The 20,103-nt window shown below is 43.0% G+C and overlaps 1 protein-coding gene across 3 annotated transcripts in view; it reads left to right on the plus strand.

Moving 5' to 3' along the window:
* The window catches only part of Rnf125 (ring finger protein 125), a 90,039-nt gene extending 78,305 nt beyond the window's left edge, over positions 1-11,734 (plus strand). For all 3 annotated transcript variants that reach the window (XM_076554788.1, XM_076554786.1, XM_042263671.2), the window contains 4 exons: positions 2,632-2,729; positions 4,108-4,198; positions 5,921-6,028; positions 7,596-11,734. In XM_076554788.1, the coding sequence (XP_076410903.1) occupies positions 2,632-2,729; positions 4,108-4,198; positions 5,921-6,028; positions 7,596-7,682 (384 nt within the window). In that variant the 3' untranslated portion in view covers positions 7,683-11,734. The remainder of the gene's footprint in view (positions 1-2,631; positions 2,730-4,107; positions 4,199-5,920; positions 6,029-7,595) is intronic.
* The last annotated feature ends 8,369 nt before the right edge of the window (positions 11,735-20,103 follow it).

A 20,103-nucleotide genomic window follows, 5' to 3' on the forward strand; every position in this document is an offset into this window, starting at 1 on the left:
CCTTCCTTCTCCTATTTTTTGTTTATTTGTTTGTTTATGATGGGTCTCCCTCTGTATGCCTGCATGGCCTGGGACTCACATATGGATCAGGTCGGCAGAGATCACTTGCCTGTCCTGTGGGAGCCCGTTCTGGGGTTCCTCGTGGCTTTACCCAGCAGGTCCGAATAGAGGATGATCAGGACCACGGGCCTGAGTGCAGGTGTCTGAGATGGTCTGCACTTGGCTGTGCTGGGGGAGGAGGTCTTTTGCTCCACCCCTTGGCGTCTCTATAAAAACCCTGGACCAGAGACAGTCCGGGCCCGTTGGAATAGGTTCCAGGCCCTCTCGAGGCTATCCTTTATTTTCTATCTGTTTATCTCCGCGAGATTCTCCGCTATAAATCCTTCTATCTAATATTTTCTGCTGCTCGCACTCAAGAAAACTCTGGGAAGCTGTGGGGGTGGTGGGTAAATGCCCCACACTGTCCCTCTTAAGTGCTGGAATTAAAGGTGTGTGCCATAATGCCTGGCTCAGAAGTATATACATACTTATACACGATTAAACTAAGGAAAGAGAAGCTGTGTAAATAGGATCCTTAAATTATTATTTTACTTGAGGGAGAGAGGAGAGAGAGAGAGAGAGAGAGAGAGAGAGAGAGAGAGAGAGAGAGAGAGAGAGAGAGAGAGAACAGGGACACATGAGCCACAGCTTGCTTGTGGGAAGCCAGAGTACAATTTGTAGAAATTGGGTCTCTCCTTTTCCATTGTGGGGACCTGGAATCAGTTGTCAGGCTTAGTAGCAGGTGCCTTTACCCACTGAGATATCTCAGCAGCCCCCAAAGTAGATACTATAGGTTATAAATATTTCTTTTCCTCCTCCTTTCTTCCCCCCTCCCCCTCCCCATCCCCCATCTCACATAGGGTCTCACTGTGTAGCCCTGGCTGGCCTGGAACTCTGTGTAAACCAGGCTGGGCTGGAACTCAAAGATTTACTCACCTTTGCTTCCCAAGTGCTGGGATCAAAGGCATGCATCACTGCTGGGCGCACACCTTTAACCTAGCACTCAGAAAGCAAAGGCAGAAGGATCTCTGAGTTGTAGAACTAGTTCCAGGACAGCCAGAGTTACACAGAGAAACCCTGTCCAAAAAAAAAAAAAAAAAAAAAAAAAACAACAAGAAGACATGCACCACCATGTCTGAGTATAGACACGTCCTTTTAAGATGGCTGCCTTGATCAGTCCTCTTCCTTATGTTTTTGATGGATACTTTGTCACTGTTTTCATGTTCTTGCTAGCTTTACTTCTTTCTGCCTTTTGTTAAGCGACTGTGGCTATTTCCATCACGTGATAGAGTTTCTGAAGCTGAACTTCCACCGGAAGTTTGGGCAGAATGGGGCAGCATGAGCTGGCTGTGGGCTGCCACCTAGCCACAGCTGTAAGAAGCTTCCTCCACCAGGAAATCTAACCAGTGCTCCTGAAGAAGCTGAGGCGTGCGTACTGTGCCCACAGCACAGCCCTGAGGGTTTGTCAGTGCGGAATCAGGGCTGCTGATAAAGACGGACTACTGTGGTGGTTAGCCCTGGTGGCACTATTAGTGTACTGTGCATTGTGAACTCACACAACACTGCTAGTCATGTCATGAACTCACAGTGGCATTTACGACTCCACTTACACTGTGAGGTCTCCTTTACTTTATGATGGACACTTGAAAAATGTGTGCACTCAGTTGTCCTCATCTCCGTGTCTTTTCATCTCTTGTCAATTTTTTTCTGCTTCTCTTAGTCTTACTCTTTCTCTTTATCTAGTTTTCTTTCTGTCCAAAACCTATTTGCATAACAGCATGCAAAAAATCCTTTGTTACTATACATTTTTTTTTTGTTTTTTGTTTTTGTTTTTGTTTTTCAAGACAGGGTTTCTCTGTAGCTTTGGAGCCTGTCCTGGACTAGCTCTGTAGTCCAGGCTGGCCTCAAACTCACAGAGATCCGCCTGCCTCTGCCTCCTGAGTGCTGGGATTACAGGTGTGCGCCGCCACCGCGCAGATGTTTTTGTTTTTGTTTTTTTTAAAGATTTATTTATTTATTATGTATACAGAGGAGGGCGCCAGATCTCATTACAGATGGTTGTGAGCCACCATGTGGTTGCTGGGAATTGAACTCAGGACCTCTGGAAGAGCAGTCGGTGCTCTTAACCTCTGAGCCATCTCTCCAGCCCTTGTTTTTGTTTTTTTAAAAAACAGCATGGTTTTTAGAAGGAACAAATTTAAAATCTCAACATTCAGTGTTTCCAAAGTGTTAGGAGATGTTAAACGAAGTATATGATGATTGTGATGATGATGATTATGTTATTATTATTACTTTTTGATTTTTCGAGACAGGGTTTCTCTGTATATCCCTGGTTGTCCTGGAACTTGATCTGTAGACCAGGCTGGCCTCACACTCAGAGATCCGCCTGCCTCTGCCTCTTGAATGCTGTGTTTAAAGGCATGCTCATCTGGCTCAGTGTTATTCTTGATAATGCCTATACTTTGTGACTATTTCTTGAATAAACCAATTAATTACTGCCCCAATGTAACCTGGTTTGAAAGTTATAGAGCTAGGTCACATAAAGGCCCTTTCCAACAGGAGTTTTATCTTTATTTGTTTGCCTTTGTGTAGGTTTGCCTCAGTGACATGAGGATGCACATAAGGACTTGTGAGAAGTACATCGATAAATATGGGCCACTGCAAGAGCTTGGCGAGACGACAACAACAAGGTTTGTTTGAATACGGTGTAATGTCATGCTAAATTCAGTATGTCTATGAAGAATTTAAGCTTAGCACTTGGGAAGCTGAGGCAGAAGGATACTTATGAGTCTGAGGCCATCCTGGGCTACACATGAAAGTACACTCAAAATTGAACATCTCTTTTTGAAAAAGACTTTTGATTTTTATTTTATGTGTCTTGCATTGTCTGTGCACTATGTGTATGCAGTGCCCACAGAGGTCAGAAAGTGTCAGATAACCACCATGTGGGTATTGGATTTGGACCCAGTTCCTTGGTAAGAACAGCCAGTGCTCTTAAGTGCTGAGCTATCTCTCCAGCCCCAAACATCTCTCTCTTTTTTTTAATGGTGGGTGTATGTATGTGTGCCCAAGTGTATGTCTGCACCAAGTGTATGTAGGAGCCTGCGGAGGAGGGAAATTGTGTTGGACCTCTCACTGGGGTTATGCAGAGTGGTGAGCCCCCCCCCCCCCCCCCCCCCCGTGTAGGTGCTGAGAACTGGACCTGAGTCCTCTGCAAGAGCAGCAAGTACTTTTAACCACCAAGCCATCTCTCCAGCCTCAAAGTCTAAGGCTTAGTCTGTTCTTTTTATTTTACTTGAAATTGCCTTGCTAATGTACCTGTTATTGCAGGATTTGTTTTATAAATGATGCCATAAATTTTAAATGAATATTTTTGCTTCAAGTAAGCAGAGTGCAGATTCTGCTAGATTGACCAATAGGGAGGAAGGAAGAAAGACTAAAAAATAGATGGAAAAAATATGGCTTTGACTGCAAGTTGATGGAGTTTATGAAATATTTAAAATATATAGAAACTAACTTAACCTCTAATTTCTTTTGCTGGTTAAAATGATAGTGAAGACTCTGGCAGCCAAGCTTGGTGGCACAGATCTTGGTCTCCAGTACTCAGGAGACCAAGGCAGAAGGATCACCAATGCAGAGCTAGCCTATGCTACCTAGCAACTTTGAGGACAGCTTGAACCATGCCGTGAGAGTAAAACAAACAAACACCCAGCCCAGTATGGTGACAGATGCCTATACCCACAGCATTCGAGGAAGCTGAGGCAGATGGATTGCTGTGAGCTTGAGGGAAGAAAGCCTGAGCTACATAGCAAGACTCTTGTCTCTAAACAAACAAACCAGAAAAGCAAGCCAGGTGTGGTGGTGCATACCTGTAACCCCAGAACTTAGGGGCTAGAAGTAGGAGGACCAAGGTAAGCCTGGGTTACCTAGGGAGACCCTACCCCCCTCACAAGAAAAGATACTAACCCAGCTGTAGTCTGTACAATCTATGTTTTTAAGTTTCTAATCAGGTGTCTAATAAAATAGCTGACCACTATTTTAGTGATTGTGATTCTGTGCTATTTCCAGATGTGTATGTCCATTTTGTCAGAGAGAACTGGATGAAGACTGCTTGCTGGATCATTGTATTACCCACCACAGATCAGAAAGGAGGCCTGTGGTAATGATTCTTACCTGCTAGCTGTCTGTCAGTCTGTCTGTCTGTGTATAGTGTCTGAATTTAAGCTCTGTTAGACTCTGGGCCTGGTGGCTTGTGCCTGTCATCTCAGTACTTGGGAGGTAAGGAAGGACAGATGCTGCAGGTTTGAGGCTAGCCTGGGCTACATAGGGAGTTCCATGCCAGCACTTACTTATTTTCTGATTTTAAAGTTACTACACTTATTTATCTGTGTGTTCACACAAAGTTCACATGTGGAGATGGGAGAACTTTGGGGAGTCTTTTGGGAGAGAACTTTCAGCACACTGAGTATTTCACCAATCCTAAGAAACTCTATTTAATATTGTGTTTCTGGGCGTGATGGTACATACCTTTGGTAGGCAGAAGCAGGTGGATCTTTGTGAGTTCAAGACAAGCCTGGTCTACGTAGTGAGTTCTAGGCTAGGCAGGTCTACAAGAGTGAAATCCTGTAAAATATTTTTTACTTCTTTTTTATTTAGTGTGCATTGGTGTTTTGTCCACATGTGTATCTATGTGAGGATGTCAGATCTTGGAGTTACAGACAGTTATGAGCTGTCATGCGGGTGCTGGGAATTGAACACGGGTCCATTGGAAGAACAACCAGTGTTCTTAACCACTGAGCCATTTTTCTAGCCCCCCCCCCCACTTCTTTTTACTTCTTAAGAAAAAGATATTCAGCTGAAAAGATAAATGCATAGGATCTCACCATGCAGCTCAGCTGACCTGAACTTTCTGTGTTGACCTGACTGGCCTTGAACTCAGAGATCTTCCCAGCTATAAATATAATTTTTACTATTGAGATATATGAAGCCAAGTGTAGTAGTAGACAGGTGTTTAAGGCCAGCCTTGGCCACAGTGGATTCAAAGCTAGCCTGAGCTACATGAGAAACAAAACAAAACAGTGCTAGGAAGATGGCTTTGTCAATAAAGTGCCTGCAAACAAACAGGAGGACCTGAGTTCTGATCCCCAGTGCCCCCCTAAGACCCGAGTGGGATGGTGCGGTGCCCATCTGGAAGCCCAGGACTAGGAGTACAGAGGCGGATCCTGGAGCTTGCTGGCCAGCCAGCTCGCCTAGCCTAATCGCTTAGCTCCAGATTCAATGAGAAGCTGTCTCAAAAAATAAAGTAGGAGGGGGCTGAAGAGATGGCTCAGTGTTTAAGATTGCCGCTCTTGCAATGGACCCGGGTTCAGGTCCAGCAATCTAGAACTTCAGTTGCAGGATATCTGATGCTCTCTTCTGGGTTCTGTGGGCACCAGGCATGGATGTGGTACATATATCATATGCAGGCAAACACTCACACATGTAGAAGTTAATAAATCATTTGTTAAAATCCTTAAAAACTGTATGGCAACTTAAATACATAAAGTAGAAATGAAAAATAAAAGTAAATTAAGAACACGAGGTGGAGAACAATTGAGGAAAACACCTGACATTGACCTCTGACCTTCACATGAACATGCACAGGCATGACGCTGTACATACACACATGCAAACACAAGAACACGTATATACATTACACACACACACACACACACACACACACACACACACACGAAACTAAACAAACAAAATACAATGTTGAGGTATGGCCAATGGATTCATAGTTAAAATTCACATTCAATGGTGACTTCTTTTTAAAAATTCTGGGATTAGTAGTTATTTAAAATTCCTTTTTTAACTATTTATTGGTCTTTCTTTCTAGTTCTGCCCACTTTGCCATTTGCTACCTAATGAGAGTCCAAGCACCTTCAATGGCAGTCTAATTAGACACTTGCAAGTCAGCCACACTTTGTTTTATGATGATTTCTTAGTAAGTATATTTCTAACTTTTACATTGTGTGTTTGTGCTATCTGTGTTAAGCGTCCTGTTTAAAAATCCCTGTGAATAAAATTATACGAGAAAAATGGAGCATGTGGGTAAAGTGTTCAGTGTTAGCATTAGCATTAAGGAGAACATCAAGACAGCAGAGTGCTTTATAGCATTCACTACTGATACTGGAGTGGTCTTCTTTAACCAGCTGTGGTGGTGCTTGCCTTTGTTCCCAGCACTGGGAAGGCAGAGGTGGGCAGAGCTCTGTGAATTCAAGATCAGCCTGGTCTACATAGTAAGTTCCAGGCCAGCCATAGTAAGACACTGTCTCAAAGAACAAACTAAAATGATAGAATGGACTTTCAATAGCGATTTCACCTTTTGTTTTAGAAGCAAGAGGGACTAGAGAGGGATAGGTTTCTTACTGCCTTTTGTTTTTACTTAGAGAAGTGCTGATATGAAGCTTAAATTTTACTTTGGCACATAAATAAGCAGGAAGAGCATTTTGTTTGCATTTTCCTGTCCGTATATCAATAATTAATAGAACTGTTAGCATTCTGAGTCCTAGGAGTGGCCTGATTTTTTTTCTCCAGTGCTAGAGATCGACCCTGGAGTCTTGCCCATTCTAGGAAAATGCTGTCATTCAACTCTGACCCCTCCCCAAACTAGCAGGAATGTGTAAACATTATTCCAGTTGTGAAATAGAGAGACCATCCTGACCTGACAAGGCTTTCTTTTACTTTTCTAAACCTTCAGATTTTAATTTACTTTTTACTTATATGTCTAGGTGTATGTTGCGGGGGGTGGGGTGGGGGGATGATATATGTTTATCCAATGAAGTCAGAAAAGGACATCAGAGTCTTTAGTGGTTATGAGCTACCTGATGTGGTGTTGTAGAGTTTGAGACTACTGAGAAAAGACCCCAGAGTCAATTCAGAGTACCTCGCAGAAGCAGGCGAAGGAAGGGCTTTTAAAGCCTTTTGTCCACAAGAACTAGTCTGCTGTGCAGAGATTAGATAGTGGAGGTGACCTCAGAATATTCTTGAATGTCTGTACAAGTAAGTCACAGAAGCCAAAATCAGCAGTTAGTCATCATAACGAGCAGATGGTCACAGCTGTGCATTTCTGGGGGTGGGGGGTGTCAAGGAGTCAGGGTTTCCGGGAACTAATCTTCCAGTAACTTGAGTCAGAGACAAACAGCTATTAGATACCAAGGTGGATGCCTAGTACAAAATGGAGTTTCTTTGGCCATCACAGTGGGTGCTAGGAAATGAGCTCAGGTCCTCTGGAAGAGCAGTTTGTGTTCTTAACACTGAGCCATTTTTCCAACCCAGATGTCTACGATTCTCTATAAACTATTCATTAAGACTTGATGGCAATTCCTGAAAGGCCAGTGTAGTCAAACAGGAAACAGTAACCTCCAATAAGTTCTAGGTCTGACAGGCTTCCTGGAATGATGGACAGGCCCTAGAACTCAGGGAACTTGTTTCCTGAAAAGTGAGCATTGCATTGAGCCTGGTGCCATTTCTGAACCACTACTATTTCTAATCATTCTTTTCTATTGTAGGACTTTGATATAATCGAGGAAGCCCTTATCCGAAGAGTGTTAGACCGCTCACTTCTTGAATATGTGAACCACTCAAACACCACATAATTTTATAAATAGCAAGGGACCATTCACTTATACCATTTAAGATGCTGCTTGAAGGACTGGAGGGAAATTGTCAATGTTTGATGGAGAAAACTGTACTACAGTGTTACACACTTGTCTTTGCTATGTTGCATTCAAAAACTGCTTTCATTCCGGTTTAGAACTGCCTTTACATTCTTGAGTTTTGTAGACATTTAACCACAGGCAATAGTCTCCATAAGCTATTAACAGATGGAAGAGACAGAGGCTGAGTATGTGGTGGATGAGCTCCATGTGCACATTGGTGATGCTGTGCATAATGCTACATGTTCATGACCATCATCATGGTTAGGCAAGATAACCAATCTCCGTTCTGCACAAAAAGATGGAGAAAGGAACAAAATATGGACATTAAAGGAAATCTGAAATTTATTCAAATCTTCATGCTCTAATCTCCAATAAAGGAATGTAAATAACCTCATGTGAAAGGAGGAAAGGAAAGAACTTGAAATCAACAAAATCCATTTTAACCAAATTACAGTACCTAATACTCTAATGGATTTTGTGTTTGGAATGTATACTTAGTTGGGCATGGTGGTGAATGCCTGTAACCCAAGTATTTGGGAGGTGGAAGGATCAGAAATGTAAGGCCAGCCTTGGCTAATGAGACCATAAAAAACATTAAAAAACTGAAAAAAGATTATGTGGACTTAACTATTGGCATACTGTATATGCACATATAAAAATTTGATGGAATATTTTTCAAATATTTGTAGCTTATTATTTAGAGGTGTTTTATAATATAAGTGATTTCTTAAGACCAATCTGTGGTCAACGTTTTCACATTAGTAATTTTGAGTGGAACTCCTAAGCTTTGTTTTTAATTTTAACATCTTAAAAAGAATAAAATAAAGCACACATACTAAAAACCAGATGCAAAATGTATAGCTTAATGTGTTATTATAAGAAACATTAGTACTCATGGATGGTGACATGCATATGCCTGGGAGGCAGAGCAGGATTGCTTCAAGTCCAAAGCCAACCTGGGCTACAAGTTGCAAGCCTGCTTCGGCTATAGTGTAAGACCTTGTCTCAAAACCAAAGAAACAAAAGCATTATGAACTCATATATTTAGACATCTATGAATGGACTTCCATCCGTTACAAACGTCACTTTATTGAGGTCCGACTCCTCTTTTCTTTGGCCATTCCTTGAAGGTTGGCTGAGTCCTTTGAACACTTGATTACTTTCCTTGCTGTTTCCTATGGCAAGATCCTCCATGCGGAATTTGTGTTTGCTAGTATGGACCTGAAATCACCAACTCCCTCAGAAGCCTGATTTCTTTCTGTGCAGAATGACATTTCAAAACACAGTCGGAAGCTGGGGATGGTAGCACATGCCTGTAAGGAGGATCTATTCAAGATCTTCCTCAGCTACATAGCAAGGCAAGGACAGCCTAGGCTACAAGAGACCCTGTCTCAATCCACCCCCCTCCCATTTTTATTCCAGAAAAAGTCTCTACGGATAATTGCTGTTATTAAGGTGGCCATTGTTTCAGGGGGAAGAGCTAGGAAACAGCTGTTTGTTTGTTTAAAGATAGAATACATTATGGCCAGGCATGGTGGTCATGGTAGTCATGGTAGTTCAGGATGGTTGCTAACTCGAGACCTTCTTGCTTCAGTCTCCTGTGTGTGAGGATACAGGTCTGTGTTACCATGCCTGACAGTTATTCCCCATTTTCAAAAATAGTTTTTATTGTGCCAACATTTTTTGTTATGCTCTACTCCCTCCCTTTTTATCCCCTAGTTCTTCAGGTGTATTTATTATTACTGGAATTTTTCACATTTGATTCTTTAATGACACATTCAGGACACTGATTAGAATTTCCATCTTGAAGGGAAAAGGATCAGAGACTATGGCCATCAACTCCTGGGCGTGAACTGCTATTTGACTTAAAATTAGCTTCTTTAAATGGCTGGTGAGGTAAAGGCACTTGCTGCCAAGCCCAGCCATCTGGGTTTGGTCCCTGGGACCCATGTTTGTGGAAGAGAACTGACTCCCACAAGTGCCGACATAATGGGTACCCCCCCATGCCCACCCACAATTGGACATAAAACACCTTAAACGGTAATCATTTATAAGCATTGTTTGTTACACTTCAACATTGTCATAATCATGGTGCCATGAGTTCTTCCCCCTTTTTTGAGACAGGTTCTCGATATGTATACCTGGCTGATCTGGAACTCACTGTGTAGAGCACACTGGCCTCGAACTTTGGGTGATCTTCCTGCTTCCAGCCCCTAGTGCTGGGATTTAGATGTGGCCACTGCTTTCTAAAATTCCTCTAATGAATTTTCCATGACTACTTTGATATTGCTACTGTTTTCTCACCAGGACAAGGTCACTTGGGAGATATAAAGCAAGGGAAAAAAAAGACTTCAGGACATCCCTTTCTTTCCTTCATTTCTCTTTTGGTGTTAGATTAAAATCAGGAACTGGTGTGCATCAGGCCATTGCTGACCCAGGAACTGATGTGCGTCAGGCTAGCGTGTCAGTCAATCTGTGTTAATTTAGAGCCATAAAGTTATTACACCTGTAAGTAAGTTTCAAACTCCATTCTGGGGGCTGGAGGGATGGTTCAGTGGTTAAGAGCACTGGCTGCTCTTCCAGAGGATCCCAGTTCAATTCCAGAACATGCATGGCAGCTCACAACTGTCTGTAATTCTAGCTCCAGGGCATCCAACACACTCACACAAACATATATTTAGGCAAAATGCCAATGCACATAAAATAAAAAATAAACATTGAAAAAATTAAAGGAAAAATAAAAACCGATTCTGGATAACCAAGATGGCTGAGCAGGTAGACTGCTCTCTGTGCAAGTCCGCCACCCAAGTTTGTCTGCTCCCCAACAGCTCATGGCGGGAGGAAAACTGACTCCGGAAAGTTGTCTTTTCACCTCTGCACTTGCACCATGGCATGCTCGTGTGGGAACTCACATCAGCACACATAAAAAAATAAACAGGGGGCGGGGCTGAGGAGATGATGACTCAGCAGCTAGGGTGCTTGCCGCTCCATCGTGATGTCTGAGGTCCCAGCACCCATGTGGGACAGCTCACTCGAGCAGTTCTTCTGGCTTCCACTGGTACTTGAGAACACAGGTGCCTGAGCATACGCACTCACACAAAATGTTTAAAATAACAAAAAACTAAGAAACCCAACAAAACCGAATTCTAAATTGAGCGTGGTGAATAAAGTCTGTAATCCAGCACTTGGGAGATAGAAGCAAAAAGATCAGAAGCTTGAGGCCAGCCTCAGATACCTAGCAAGTTTAGGCTAGCCTGGAGCTACATGTGACTCTGCCTCAAAACCAAAGCCCTGTGTTCTAAGTCCTAAGTTGAAGTCATGCTTTGCTAACAGTGCAGGGACACACTCAGAAGTCTACCTGAGGTTAGTGTGTTTGTTTTTTAATTTTGTCACCTACAGGATAAATTAGGTGCTGGCCGCCTGAGGTATTTTGTGTTCTGAATTGCTGCAGTTTGAAAATGACATGCAGATATCTTCCCACTGTGCTTTGACCTTTTTATAAAAAGGAGTTTGTAATTCATTGCTTTAAGAAGTAAAAGCCAGTATTCAAAGTTGTTGATTACCAATAAAAATCTTTCATGTGCTTTTTTGTAAATACTGCCTCATGCTACAACTTTATCAAGGGGGGGGGGGGAACAATTCCAATGATATTTTAAAACTAGGTTCTGCTAAACTTTGGTTGGAAACTGGATTGATTGTGGACGCTCCTAAGAACCCCTGAGGATGGTAATGTTGGTTCCCTACTGTTACTGAGCATTATGTGTGCTTCATTTTAAAGTGAGCTTACTCCAGTTTTTGAATGGTTATCATATGATAATTTGTATGCTCACACATTGAAAGTATTTTTTAAGTACTAAGAGATTCATTCTTTTATTGTTCAAATGTAAAAAGAACTTCTGATCAGAATTTAAAACGTGTAATTCTTTTTCTTTTGAAAACTATTATTATGAGAAATAAAGAATGGCAGGACCATTGCTTTCATTAAAATATCCACTGTGTCTATTTGGTTTTCTTATTTTTATGGTACTGGGTATTGAACCTAGGATCTCAAACATGCTGGTCAAGCATTCTAGTGCCAAGCTATATCTCTAGTCCTCTTCCTTTTTAAGACAGAATCTAAATTAGTTGCCTAGGCTGCCCTTGAACTGGTAATCTTCTGTTTTAGCCTCTTAAGTAGCTGGGATTACAAGCATGCATCACTGTACACAGTTTTTGTTGTTTTGAGACAAGGTTTCAGCATGTAGCCCTGCTGGCCTGGAATTTGCTTACATAGCCCAAGCTGGTCTTGAGCTTGTGATCATTCTATCTCTGCCCAAGTGCTGGGATTGTAGCTATGCACTGCTATTTCTGGCCAAGCAGGTTAGGAAAGCCTTTGCCCCTCTTCTTTGCAGTACTAGGGCAGAAACCCAGGACACATGCACAGTTCCAGCCAGCAGTGGAGCTAACAGCCAACAGTAACACGGTGGTGCTCAGAATACCAGGTTTTCTAAACTGCTGTTACGGGTATTTGGAGTGTTAGTGATGAGGGGCTAGCTTCTGCACTTTAGATTATTGAATAGCCTTAGTCCCTGCCTGGATCCCAAGCAAATTGCATACTGTTCCCAGTTAGGACAACCAGACATGTCTATTGACAATGATAACGTCTACTGGGAATAGAATCTTTAGTTGAGAACCACTGAACTAAATGAAAATTACTTTTGTGGTTGATGTTACTTAGCAACCGTTAAAAACAAAGAAGTGGGGTGTACCTCAATAAGAAAGCTTCTTAGCATTCTTTGATGGACACCTTCAGTTATGAAGGAGTTGTGGTCAAGCCTGGGACTCTGTCTCAAAAAAAAAAAAAAAAGAAAAGTGCTTCTACATTGCCAGTGGGCTGGGGGTGTGTCTTAGAGTGCTTGTCTCTCACACACATCTGTAGGTTCCATCCTTAGCACCAAATAAAATAGGTGTGATTACACTTGCCTGTAATATCAGCCCTGAGGAGGTACAGGCAGGAAGAACAGATGTTCAGAGTTATCCTTGGCTTTATATTGAGTTTGAGGTCAGCTTGGCCCACAAAATATACACAGTCTTACATTTCAGGAAACACACATTTTAAAAAGTTTTAATATAGCCGGGCGGTGGTGGCGCACGCCTTTAATCCCAGCACTCAGGAGGCAGAGCCAGGCGGATCTCTGTGAGTTCGAGGCCAGCCTGGGCTACCAAGTGAGTTCCAGGAAAGGCGCAAAGCTACACAGAGAAACCCTGTCTCGAAAAACCAAAAAAAAAAAAAAAAAGAAAGAAAGAAAAAAAAGAAAAAAGTTTTAATATAAATGTGTGTGTGTGTGTGTGTGTGTGTGTGTGTGTGTGTGTGTGTGTGTGTGTGTGTATACCATGTGCATGCAGGAATCCTTAGGTTAGAAGCATCAGATCCCCTGGAACTGGAGTTACAGTTGTGAGCTGCCATGTGGGTACTGAGAATGAAACCCAGGTTGTCTGCAAGAGAACTGATTTTAACCACTGAGCCATCTCTCCAGCCAGAAAAGAACACATCCTAGTTGTTTTTTTGTTTTGTTTTGTTTTGTTTTTTTGAGACAGGATGTTAATATATAGCTTGGGCTGGGCCTAGAAGTCAGAAATCTGCCTGCCTCTACCTCCTGAGAACAGAGATTAAAGATGTGTGCCACCATTCCTGAATCAAAACAAAACAAAACAAAAACCGAACACGTCTTTCATTTGTTAATGATTCCCAAGTTTGAATAAAATTAACTAAAAGTTACCATGGCAAAAATATATGTGAGAGCCAGGTGTGGGGGCACATACCTATAACCCTGGCGTTTAGAGGCTAAAGCAGGAAGACAGTTCAGTTCTAACCGGAGCTGTATAAGGAGTTCAAGTCTAGACTTCAACACTTAGTGAACATTTGTTGTTGTTGTTGTTTTGAACAGGATCTCATGTAGCCCAGACTGACTTCAAAGTCAACAACATATAGCTGAAAAACAACCTTGAACTCTGTCACTCAAATGTTAGGATTCCCAGCATCTATCATCTCATCTTCTCTTTTGTTGTTTTGGAGACAGGATCTCACTATGTAGGCCTGGCTGTCTTGGAACTCACTATGTAGACTAAGATGGCTTCGAACTCACAGACATCCACATCTTTTTGTTTGTGTTTGTTTGTTTTAACAGAGGGCCTAAAATGCAACATTATATTATCCTTTTATAGGATTTCAAGTTTGTGTTCTGCAGAAATTTGGGCCTTGGGGCCTGCTGATTTGAAACCCCTTACAGGGGTGTTGTAGAATATTATTTTTATTATTTTAACTAGGCAAAGATGTGTCATATTTGTTCATGCTGCAGAATATCACTTTAATTGTGTAAAGGTGTGTTTCTTTTGTTTATGCTGCGTTTATTTATTATGAAAAAAATTGTTGCATTTGTTTCACCTTGCCTGCCTAAGGCACCTGATTGGTCTAATAAAGAACTGGATGCCCAATAGCTAGGCAGAGAAAGGATAGGCTGGCAGGAAGAGAGAATAAATAGGAAGAGAAATCTAGGCTCGAAAGGAGAGAGAGGAAGAACAAGAGAAGATGGAGGAGAGAATGAAGGACATGTCTGGGGTAAGAAGCCAGGCAGCCGCCAGACAGACAGACAGACAGAAGCAGTGAGAGTAAGATGTGCAGAAGTGAGAAAGGTAATAAGTCCCGAGACAAAAGGTAGATAAGGAGAAACAGGTTAATTTAAGTCAAAAGAGCTAGCCAGAAAGGTGCCTAAGCGAGGCCGAGCAATTCAAAACTAATAAGTCTCTGTGTCATGATTTGGGAGCTGGCTGGTAGCCAAAAAAAAAAAGCCTGGTACAGAGAGAGAATAACTCCCCTCCCCCAAGTATTGGGCACTGAACCTAGGGCCTTGCACATGCTACTTAAGTTCTCTACCATTTAACACCCCAGCCTTCCCAGTGAAAAACAGGCAGTAAAATAATACAATTCATAGAAACAGGAAATGGGGGGCTGGAGAGATGGCTCAGAGGTTAAGAGCACTGACTGCTCTTCCAGAGGTCCTGAGTTCAATTCCCAGCAACCACATGGTGGCTCACAACCATCTGTAACGAGATCTGATGCCCTCTTCTGGCCTGCAGTCACATATGCTGTATACATAATAAATAAATAAATCTTAAAAAACAAACAAACAAAAAAAAAACAGGAAATGGAATGGTTTTGAGGGGTTGGAAGAAGAAATGGGGAGTTATTGTTTAATGGGTATAGACTTTCAGTTCAGCAATAGGCAAAAGTGCTAAAACCTGTTGTACAAACCGGGTATATAGCTGATACTATGATAGTGTACATTTAAAAGTGATCAAAATGGGTAGGGGCTCAGTGGTTAAGAGCACTGGCTGCTCTAGGTTCAATTCCCAACACTCACAGGACAGCCCTCTTCTGGCTTTTGCCAGAATTGCATGTACACGGTGCATAGACATGCAGACTGGCAAAACACTTAAACACAGAAAAAGAAAGAAATCTTAAAAATTTTTATATCAGCCGGACAGTGGTGGTGCACACCTTTAATCCCAGCACTCGGGAGGCAGAGCCAGGCAGATCTCTGTGAGTTCGAGGCCAGCCTGGTCTACAGAGTGAGATCCAAGACAGGGACCAAAACTACAAAGAGAAACCCTGTCTCAAAAGACTATATATATATATATATATATATATATATATATATTTGTATTAGGGGTTGGAGAGATGGCTCAGAGTTTAAGAGCACTGGCTACTCTTCCAGAGGACCTCGGTTCAATTCCCATCACTCATATGGCAGCTCAAAACTGTCTATAAATCCAGTTCCAGTGTACATAAATGCACATAAAATAAAAATAAATCTTAAAATATTTTATTAGATTTACTTATTTTATAAGTATTTTGCCTGAACGTGTGTATTGTGCACCATGTCCATGATTGTTGCCCTTGGAGGTCAGAAGGGGGCGTCAGATACCCAGGAACTGGAGTTGCAACTCTTCTTTATATGTGTTGAGCCATCTTTCTACGGCCACCCCCAAATCAATCTTTAAAAAATTATCTACATGGGTTTTCTTGTGTGTGTGTGTGCTTTTGTGCGTGTGAGGACTGCATGGAGGCTAGAGATTGGTGTATTCATCAATCACTCTCCACCTTTTTTTTTTTTAATTATTATTATTTTTGAGGCAAAGGTCTCATTATGCAGCCCTGGCCAGCCTGGAACTTGCTATGTATACCAGGCTAGCCTCAAATTCACCTGCCTCTGCCTCAAAAGATATATACCACTATACCCAGCACCTTATTTTTGGAGACAAGGTCCTCACTAAACTTGGATTTTGCTGATTTGGCTAGAGTGGCTGGCCAGTCAGTCCCGAGAATCCTGGCCTGCATGGGGATCACAGATGTGAACTGCCATACCTGGCTTTTTAGAAACGAACATATACCATGGATTCTGGGGAATCAAGGTTAGGTCTTCTTGCCTGTCCAGTGAGCACTTACTGGGCTGTCTCTCCAGCTCCTAAGAGTCTACATTAGTGTTGTTTTTCTCACCCCAACTCTCTCTCTCTCTCTCTCTCTCTCTCTCTCTCTCTCTCTCTCTCTCTCTCTCTCTCTCTCACACACACACACACACACACACACACACACACACACACACACGAGCATTTTTCTTTTTAAACCAGTTTGGTAAATTATAGTTGTCAGTGAAATTTGGAATAAAAGAAATGTCATCTCACTGGCAATGCTCCTGAACTTTCAAAAATAAAGTATTTAAATATAGAGACTGAGAAACTCCTTGTCGCTGGTTTTCACCCACGGGTTTCTGATCAGACTTCTGATAAAGCTCTAAGCACACAGCCTTGTTTGAACTTTTCACCTTTCATGTGCTGCTGTGGGGCTCCTCTGGCTGGTTGCCAGTCAGGGTGTATCACCCCCACTTTGTGTTCATTTGTATTTTGTTTTGAGACAGGGTCTCATTATGTAGCCCAGGCTGGCCTGGGATTCACAAAGAACCTCTTACCTCTGCCTGGTACTTAAGTTGTGTACCACCATGATTACCCCTCCACCCCATTTTAACATTTTGTTTTGCAATGATGGGATGGAGCCCAGGACCTTGCACTTCTAGACAAGCATTCTAGCACTCAGCTACATCTCTAGCCTCCCCACTCCATTTCAGCTTAATTACCTCTTTCAAGTATTCTACCACTGAGTTACACACATAGGAATGGACTGATTTTTTTTTTTTTTTTGCGGGGGATGTGGGTGCCTTGTTATGTTACCCAGGTTATTCTTGAATTCCTGGGGACTAGTGATCCTTCTGCCTCAGTCTCTCAAATAGCCTGGACTATAGTGTATGACATTGGACATGGCTAAACTTCTCTCATACACATTTTTTTCCCAGATGGATTGTCATGTAATCCAGACATGCTGATGTCCAGGTTGCAATATAGCAGAGGAAGATTATATAACCCTGTGAAGGGGCCCGGTCTTAGAGTTTCTATTGTTGTGAAGAGACACCATGATCATGGCAACTCTTAAAAAGAAAACATTTGATTGGGGTGGCTCACTTATAGTTTCAGAGGTTCAGTTCATTATCATTGTGGCAGGGAGCATGGCAGTGTGCAGGCAGACTTGGTGCTGGAGTAGTAGCAAAGAGTCCTATATCCTGCAGGCAACAGGAAGTCAACTGAGACACTGGGTGGAATCCTGAGCATAGGAAACCTCAAAGCCTGCCTCACCATGATGCACATCCTCTAACAAGGCCATACCCACTCCAACAAAGCCACACCCTCTAAGAGTGCCACTCCCTATGAAATTATGGGGCCAATTACATTCAAACTACCACAGATCCCAAGACCAAGTTCTTAGAACAAAGGAGATTTATTTGCCCCAGAAGGACAAAAGCCAGGGAATAAGAGACAAAGACAGAAGGCAGAGGATGGGAGAGAAGGAGAAGGGAGCAAGGGAGAAGGGGAAGGGGTATTTATCCTGAAGGGACAAAGGACTGCCTCTGGATAGAGAGGAGACAGACATGGCCCATAGACAAATGGCGGTTTATAAAGAGAAAAGGGGACACCTCCTGTTAGGATGAGATGTTTAGCTTTGATTGGACAGGTTAATTAAGGCAGCCAAAGGGGAACTTTTGGTTGCTGGACTTCAATACTTTGATAGCTGGACCTTGGTGATCAGCCTCGGGAGGAGGAAATGGCCAAACAAGGGGATGGACCTTGGTGGCTGGCTTTAGGAATGTAATCTAATGATTTTAGCAAGGCAGAGGGAATGGGGGGGGGCGGGGGCAGGCAGGGCAAGGCCAGCCAGAGCAGTGTTTGCCATGCTGTAGCCAGTCAGAGCCATGTTCCCCATGCTGGGGTCTGCCAGAGCCATGTTCGCCATGCTGTGGTCAGTCAGAGCCATGTTCCCCATGCTGGGGTCTGCCAGAGCCATGTTCGCCATGCTGTAGCCAGTCAGAGCCATGTTCCCCATGCTGGGGTCTGCCAGAGCCATGTTCGCCATGCTGTAGCCAGTCAGAGCCATGTTCCCCATGCTGGGGTCTGCCAGAGCCGTGTTCGCCATGCTCAAGCCGGGTAGAGCCCCTCTCCCTGGACTTCGGATTCCCCTGCTTTCACCCTTTCAGTGAAAGGGTGCAAGGGTATGTCTCTACACCTAGTCTGAACTCCAGACCTCACCACAGTACCAACTGAACCAAATCCCCATCCCCTTTGAGTTTTTTCTCGACAAGATCTCACTTATGTAGCACTGGTGGCCCCCAAGGGGTTCATCCTGCCTCAGCCCCCAAGTGGCTAGGAATACAGAACCACACCACCATGCTCCGTTTCCCCTTTCCTTATGTACTTTTGGAACTAAGAAATGAACTTGGACCTAAGACAGCTTAGGGCGTCTTTATTGGGTTCATTTTCTCTGCCAATTAAGGAATTAAATGGCAGGAAGGATCTCAGGCGCCACAGGTAGCACAAGTGAACTCTCCAACACCTCCAACAGGTGCAGACAGACAGAGCAGCAGTTGAAGAAATGTGTTTTTGGAGGTGAGGAAACATGTACATGCACAGACATACAGGGGAAAAGACCTTCTGCAAAGCTCGGGAAAGTGAGAGATCCAGTATTTTCTGGAAGGCTTGAAGTATGAAAGTCTCGGGAGAGTTTCTCTTCACTAACTTAGGGTTGGTCAGTTTGAAGAAGGACAGATGGCCAATTGGCCCACAGCTGTAAAGGAGTCCTGATCCAGCCATGAACTTGTTGAACCAGTCCTTCCACTGACGGGAGGCAGGGGCTGGAAAAGCCCTTGTTTTAAGCTGCTAGGCTCTTGTCTCAGATCAAGAGGGTAAGGAAGAAGTTAGCCATCTTGAAAGGTTCATTACCTTTCTTACCTAGCCACAGTCCACCTCTCTGTCTGCCTGCCTGTCCGGGAGTCGAAGGTCTAGTTTCTCAGGAACGTACCATACCCATACTGGCCAAGTGCTCTACCACCAAGTCACCCCCCCAGCCCCAGCTCCTCAATTCAGCAGTCTGACAGAGGTTTTGATGTTTGCATTTTGGAAGTTCCCCTGACACAAACTGACAGTGATTCATTTCCGGGTGAGTGCAAAGGGAAATAAGCACAGCCACAACCCAGACAGTGGGGTAGTTAATGAGATAGCTGACTCAGGGTAAGCTGTGTTACCTTTAGCAGACCAGTTAGAGACTTGAAAGCAGCAAATTAAGTTAAAGCGTGACATAACAGGATGGTGAAATGTCTTACCTGCTGTGGGATGGTTGAGCCTAGATCAGTGTGTGTGTATGTGTGTGTGTGTATATGTGTGTGTGTGTGTGTGTGTGTGTGTGTGTGTGTGATGTCTTTCCTACAGCAGGATGGTTAAGCCTGGACAATGTGTTTGTATGTGATTTCCACATTAATTCCCTTCTTGAACTAAGGAATCATGGGGATTTTCTTCAGGGCCTCTATATAGTCATGTCCATTCCTAAGCATGCTCAACTAAAGAGTCATTCCTGAGCAAGTTCAAGTTAAGATCATCATCTAAGAAGACAGTAGACACATTTTAGGCATTCATTAAGGTCATGGAACAAACAAAAGGTGAAACCTGAGCCTTTCTCTCATTCTGTCAGTTTTCCAGTGGCTTCTTCTAAGGCAATCACTTAACCAACACCAGGGGCTTTTGAAGTTTTATAATGAGACAAAGCCAGGCTCTGTCAAGAAAGAAAATTATTTTCTTGTTTAATTTTTGAGACAAGGTCTCATGAGAAGCCCATTTTGTGGCTGAGGCTAGCTTTGAACTTCCTCTTTCTACCCGTATAGAGTGTTAATTACAGGTTTGTTCCGCCACATCCAGTTCTTACAACCAATTTATTGATGAACTT

The sequence above is a fragment of the Peromyscus maniculatus genome, chromosome 19 (genome assembly GCF_049852395.1).
Source record: "Peromyscus maniculatus bairdii isolate BWxNUB_F1_BW_parent chromosome 19, HU_Pman_BW_mat_3.1, whole genome shotgun sequence".
Taxonomy (NCBI): domain Eukaryota; kingdom Metazoa; phylum Chordata; class Mammalia; order Rodentia; family Cricetidae; genus Peromyscus; species Peromyscus maniculatus.